The sequence below is a fragment of the Solanum verrucosum genome, unplaced genomic scaffold (genome assembly GCF_900185275.1).
Source record: "Solanum verrucosum unplaced genomic scaffold, falcon-dt-bn FXZP01000222.1, whole genome shotgun sequence".
Lineage (NCBI taxonomy): Eukaryota > Viridiplantae > Streptophyta > Magnoliopsida > Solanales > Solanaceae > Solanum > Solanum verrucosum.
This window is the reverse complement of record NW_026020027.1, coordinates 1,809,571-1,816,055: the sequence shown is the minus strand read 5'-3', so window position 1 is coordinate 1,816,055 and position 6,485 is coordinate 1,809,571. Positions and strand designations below refer to the sequence as shown.

General features: G+C 33.9%; 1 protein-coding gene across 1 annotated transcript; it reads right to left on the bottom strand.

Annotated features, from left to right (window-relative positions):
- Positions 1 to 1,990: 1,990 nt before the first annotated feature.
- LOC125821173 (protein IQ-DOMAIN 18-like) lies at positions 1,991 to 4,333 on the bottom strand. The gene is made up of 5 exons (XM_049500585.1): positions 4,240 to 4,333; positions 4,012 to 4,143; positions 3,637 to 3,855; positions 3,054 to 3,182; positions 1,991 to 2,964 (listed from the first exon to the last, which is right to left on the bottom strand). Exons 1-5 carry the CDS (start codon positions 4,330 to 4,332, stop codon positions 2,212 to 2,214), a joined length of 1,326 nt encoding a protein of 441 aa, XP_049356542.1. The 5' UTR covers position 4,333; the 3' UTR covers positions 1,991 to 2,211.
- Positions 4,334 to 6,485: the final 2,152 nt, after the last annotated feature.

The following is a 6,485-nucleotide window of genomic DNA, read 5'->3' as shown; positions in this document are numbered from 1 at the left end:
ATTTGTGTTTAAATAGCAGCACACTTCCCCCCGCACACTCTGCGAACGGGGCACAAAGGGAGGGCTGTCAATTTTTGTATTCCTTGGCGCTTTCCACACCGAGTTCATTGGTCGCTCGACAAGCGTGCGGGCGCTCACGCCGGGGATGGGAGGGAGGTGCACGACGAGCGCGCATCTCCCCCAAGTGTTTAAAATGTGTTCGCAGGTCGTTCTTCTTTGCAGGTTTTGACAATGATCTTTTCGAAGGTTCACCTACAGAAACCTTGTTACGACTTCTCCTTCCTCTAAATGATAAGACTCAATGGACTTCTCGCGACATCGCGGGCAGCGAACTGCCCACGTCGCCGCAATCCAAACATTTCACTGAATCATTCAATCGAAAGGAGCGACGGGCGGTGTGTACAAAGGGCAAGGACGTAGTTAACGCGAGCTGATGACTCGCACTTACTAGGAATTCCTCGTTGAAGACCAACAGTGTCGAGCCTATGTCGCCTAGCGGATGGGCACAGGCCTTGGCCGACGCCTGGTATTAAAATGGACTTCACTTATGTATTAAAATAGTATTTCCAACTCCAAATCCATTTTGTTTAATCAAATCTTTTTCACATACCTATTTAAGGAACAAAAATCCTTATGCAAAATTGGGGGAAATTTAAAATATTCAGGATAAAAGTTATTTATCAGAAAATTGATTATCTAGCATTAAAATTGACATTCATATATGCATTATCAAAGTATTTCGAACTCAAAAATCAATTTTCTTTTATCAGATTCTTAGCAATAAAGAATTACAATTTTCTTCAAAATTGGGGGAAATTCAAAATTGAATGGGTTAAAAGATGTTTTTCAAAAAATCGGCTTGATGGTCGCATAGATATAAAAAAATACCCAAATTAAAAAAAAAAGGCCTGAAAAGGACATCTGAGGCCAAAGTTATGACCGTTTGAAGTTTCACCAATTTTCAACTACTTTTTCAAGTTTCAATCTCTAATTTGGTGAAACTTCAAACGATCGTAACTTTTGCCTCGGATATCCGTTTGATGTAAAAAAAAAATTATCATGGGTATTTTTTCGAGATCTATTTGGGGGCAAATCATTCAATGGATTTTGTTACAAGTGTGTGTATTTTTTATTTAAACAAGCAGAAAACAAAGTATCTAACTAGTAACTACCTTACAGGTGGCAATGAACTAACCAATTGAGTGATGACTAACAAATGGCATTTAATTAACTAATCTAATCTTAATAATTTATACTATAGCGATAAAATAAGTTATCACGTAAAACCAACTATTCTTTTCTTGTCACTATCCAAAATTACCTGACACATTCACCATATCGATCCATACAAAATATGACCATTTTCACTTGCTGATAGTTTTAAAAACAATATTACTATCGATGTATATTGTTTAAATTCTCACAAAATAAACGAGATGGAAAGGCTAGGTAGTCCCTTGTTTGATGCATTTTTTCATGCTATATGTATTAGTAGTCCCTTGTTTGATGCATTTTTTCATGCTATGTCTAATTAATGCTTGCATTAGTTATACACTCTATTGTGTATTGAAGAGTGTATTACTAATACCATGGATTTCTAGGTAGTAGCAATGCGAAGGATTTAATACATACATTATTATGGTTACAGACTCAATGACTCCTCAAAAGCACGTTTACATCTTTGCACCATAATTGTGAAGGATACTTTTGTAAATAAATATTTTTATACAATGCATACTATTTTAACACACCAAACCAAACAATGCATAAGAACTAATCTATGCATAACTAATGCAAGTATAACTAATACAAGCATTACTAATGCAAGTATTATTAATACACTCTATTGAGCATTATTTTTATACACTCTACCAAACGACCCCTAAGGAGAAACTGAATCTAACATAACATGAAAATTCAGACAGTCAATCATTATTATTGGTGAAAATTCAAATTGTTAACCAACTGAGCTATTAAAATCCGCAAGTGTTATTTCACTAAATAATGCTTGAAGAACTAGTTACAATATGTTTGACTAACACATCAATGGGTTCAAATACATTACAAGTTAGGTAGGAAATCTCAAGGAGCAAGGGATTTAAAAAATAACACTCCAAACAAAGCTAAAAAAAATAACAAACAAGAAAAAGGCAGTACAGTTACAATATGCATTAGCATGTACATTATTGATCACTTATTTTTGCCGTTTGGTCATCTAAAATACCTTCGCAAATCGCTAGTTGAAGATGGAGAAATCTCGCCACCAAGACTCTCTGTGTAACACGAAGAATAGTTAGACTGTTGTTCATATCTGAAATGTACTCCACTAAGGCTCTTAAAGCTTGGACTCCTAAGACTATGTCCATAGCCTGATGGGACATTGCCATAACGGAAAGGGACAGGGAAAGAAAGTCGTTTCTTAGCTGATCCAGCTCGATCCCTTTCTGGAGTCGATGGTCTCTGTCGTGGGGCACTTTGTGAACGAATTCTTGACAAAGCAGACTCGGTAGCAGCCATGTAGTTAGGAATTGCTGCAGTACTAGAAGTTAGTCTATTACGTTGGTGTGAGGAGTAGTTATTATTAGACCTCAGGCTTGGAGTTTGAGCTTTTTCGTCTCTTGGACATCGAGGACTAGCAGAGCGGACTTGAATAGGTCTTGATTTGGATGGAGAAGGTGTAACGGGGAATTGAAAAGATGTATGAAGGGGTGAACTTGGTCGTTGGTGTTGGTGTTGGTGTTGGTGTTGGTGTTGGTGTTGATGTTGTCGTTCGTCTAATCTTCTTAAATTAGGAGGTAAAGGTTGTGAGGTATCCATTTCGACAGTTTTAACAGGATCAGTTGATGCTCTGCCTCTACTACTGTCCCATGATTTTGCAGCCGTCCAGTACTGCTCCATCCTTCGATGTTTTTCTCCAAAATCCGCATCACTTCCTATCGAGGAATTTTTGCCACTTCTCCTCGTCTGTCATGTCATGCCATGCATAAGAAAAGAAACGGTTGGCAAAACTAACTTACACCAACAAAGTCATCACAAGATGGAAATAGAGAAACCTGTTGAGAAAAGGCAGTCCTTTGGCATTTCAAAGCAGCTTCTTTTCTCTTTTGCAGCATTGCTTTTACCTCTTCAATAGTATGAGGCCTTTCATCCCAATCATCAGGAATAGTGCTTCCGTCTCTTGACTGGTATATACAAATTCAAACGAAAAATATACTAGCTAATCAATGCTCGTTTGGACGACCTCTCTATAACAACATTTCACTATAACGTCCAAGTTCTCTTTGAAATGGATTTTAATGTTACTAATATGCATTTTGCTATAACAACCAAAATATATTCAAACAAACGAGATTTGACTATACAACTAAGCACACCTATCACAATGCCTATTTGGTGCTAATTAAAACAACTCCAGAAGCAATGCAGGGTCCTTAAATTTTACAATTAAATCTCCGAAATCAACTCCAAAAACCACCAAAGGCGGATTTTGAAACTAATTATTTTTTGTTTTGAATCTAAAACCAATGAAAAGGACATTTTCCTTTCCAAAACCAAAATTACTTTAAAATAATGAACTCCTACTACACTATGTTGCCTGGATATATAGGAAAGTAAATAAATGAGAAATGAAGTTACCATATGTTGAAGATAGTGGTAGCTACTGGTGTCGCTAAATGTTGATTTTCTACTTCCTTGCTCCGATTGCCTAAATCGCTGGTCCAATACCCGCGCTTGAACTCTAACAAGAGCTTGCATGCATTTGAGAGTCATCTTGGCTTGTTTCCTAACATTGTGACCTCTCACTAAAGCTTGCAATTTCACTAGACCTTTTAGTGCTTTTAGAGCCCTTCTTGCCTTGAAAATTCACAACAAATTAGGAATTAGTGGAGTCTGGAGAGCGCAGAGTTTGTTTGTCATACACACTTGGCTTGGCTCAAAAGAATTCAATCAACTCCACAAATGCGTGAATTGTATATATGAACCCAAAATTTATTTAATAATATGACTCACCAAATATCCCCTGAAAGCTGTTTGAATAATAGTGGCAGCCTGATGCAGAGGCAGTGGAGGCACAGCTACAGCAATGGCATGATTAGTAGTATGTTGCTGCTTCCTGAAAAGCCACCTTTGATTTTCCTTCTTCTGAAAACACACAAGAAGATGGATGGATTAGTTAGTAAAAAGATGGATCGTCTAATTAAACTGAAAAAAGGTACTTCAATTATAATTAGCTAGTGCCTTTTCTTCTTCATTAATTTGTTTCTTTGATCTAAAAGCTCTCTTAACAGCACTCAACCAAGAAGAAGATGATCCTTTTTTGTTATTTCCCATAGAATTAGGAAATCATGAAACTGAGAGAGACATTTGAATATCCTTGTTTATCTTAATAATAATTTGTGTAGTGTGTTATCTAATGGTTCAGAGGACAATGACACTAGTGGGTGGGTGGGTGGTGTCAGCCAGCACTGCAGCTTTGAACGCAACATTATTATTTATTACTTTTAAAAATACAAGAGTTGACAGAGACAACTAGTACACTCTCTCTTCAATGTTTTCAGATCTAGGATAATATAAATCACTCGCTCAATATAAATCTAATTCTAAATTAGACAATACTCAAATATTTACTAACTTTCTATCCTAAATCTTGTCCTCCTTACCCTCCTATCCAGAATCATCCACTCGATAAGTTGTAAGTGTGCAATATGTATAATCACCTTTCCGAAATACTTTTTCGGTCAATTTTTATCTCACCCCATGGCTCAAACCGACACCTTCTTATTGGGGTATATGTGCATCTCCTCTCTTCACATGCATGAACCATCTCAGTCTCACTTTTCTCATCTTATCTACCACGAAAGTCACTCTCACCTTATCCCAAATATTCCTGTTTTATCTTATCTCTCCTAGTATGTCAACATATTCATCTCAATAGACACATGTTTTATGTTTTCATCCACATATCGGCAAACACTTCGGCCCCTTATGACATACACTACAACAAAGATACCTTTTAGCAGCAATAAATATGCATCTTAACAAAGAGTGCTAAAACTTTAATCAATATTAGCTAATTGTCATTGGATCCAATGTCACTATAAGTTTTAGGGACATTTACAAAAAGTGTTAAATGTCCTTAAAAAACATATTTAGCAATAATTAAGCTATTGACGTTAATTAATTATTGTTAAAGAACATTTTTTATATAGTGATATATGCTCTGGCATATTATTTTTCTGAGATGTTTTAAAAATAGCACTCTTTATAGTTAGCAATTTTTTAATTTCAACATTAACATTTTATATTATATGTTTAAGATTATAACATTCAAAAAATTGGTCAAACATAATTTATTTATCAAAAATATTTTTCAATGAATTAGTTAAATACAAATCAACTTTTTTTCAAAAACTATTTTGAAAAGATACTTCTAAAAATAAATATTTTTTTAGCAAGCAATGCCAAATGGTCTCAAATTTATCCTAGTGGATGCAGCTTTCACTCTTCTTTTTAGTTTCCTCCTTTCTATTAGCTTTCTTCCATTTCCTTTTCTCCCACTCCTCCAACCATAAAATAAAAATAATAAATCTTGATTACCTCTCATGGTGTCACGTGATGCCACCATTCACCAAAGCATTTATTTACTTATTTTATTTGTTACTTTTATTTATATCCTTTATTTAATTCTGTTACATCTTTCTTTTTTTCTGAATTCTGATTCAGATATGTTTCATTTTATTTTCTTAATGAAGAGTTCTGTTGATGACGTACAAGAATGGCAATTTCCTCACAAATTTAATTTACGCATGTTGTGAGTATAAAAGAGGTTTGATGCACACATCTAAAATATCTTCAATCGTTTTTATTATATGTAGTAGTTGAATATTTTAACTTGACAATTGTTATGGATAGTACGAGAATCTAATTATTCTTTTTACTTCATTTTTATGTAATAATTTTATTATTTTGACCCGTTCAAAAGAGAATGACAGTTTTATATATAAGAAAATAATTTGACATTGAACTATCATATTACTAGTAATTATTATATTTAATTTTATAACTAATTTTTTTTTTTGATATATTTTAAGTCATAAGTTTTGACAGACTTTTTTCTTTTTAATTCTTGTGTTCAAGACTTCCGTCAATAATATCACTTGAAAGAAATATTATATAATCAAACCTATTTCTAATTGTCATTCTTTATAACAGGTAATAACATGTTACTATAACAATTATTGTCATTCTTTATAACATGTAATAACATATTACTATGACAATTAAGTTTTTTTTTAAAATAATAAACAGAAAATTACATTACTATAACACTAACAAATTAGTACAAACTATGAACATCAAACCTCCCTCCCACCTTTAGGTAGGGTGGAAGAGACTTTAAAATGGACTTTAATATTATATAATCTCTGTTTCTTTTTATATGTCATAAAATCAATGCATAAATTATAATATTTTTTCTATTTTTC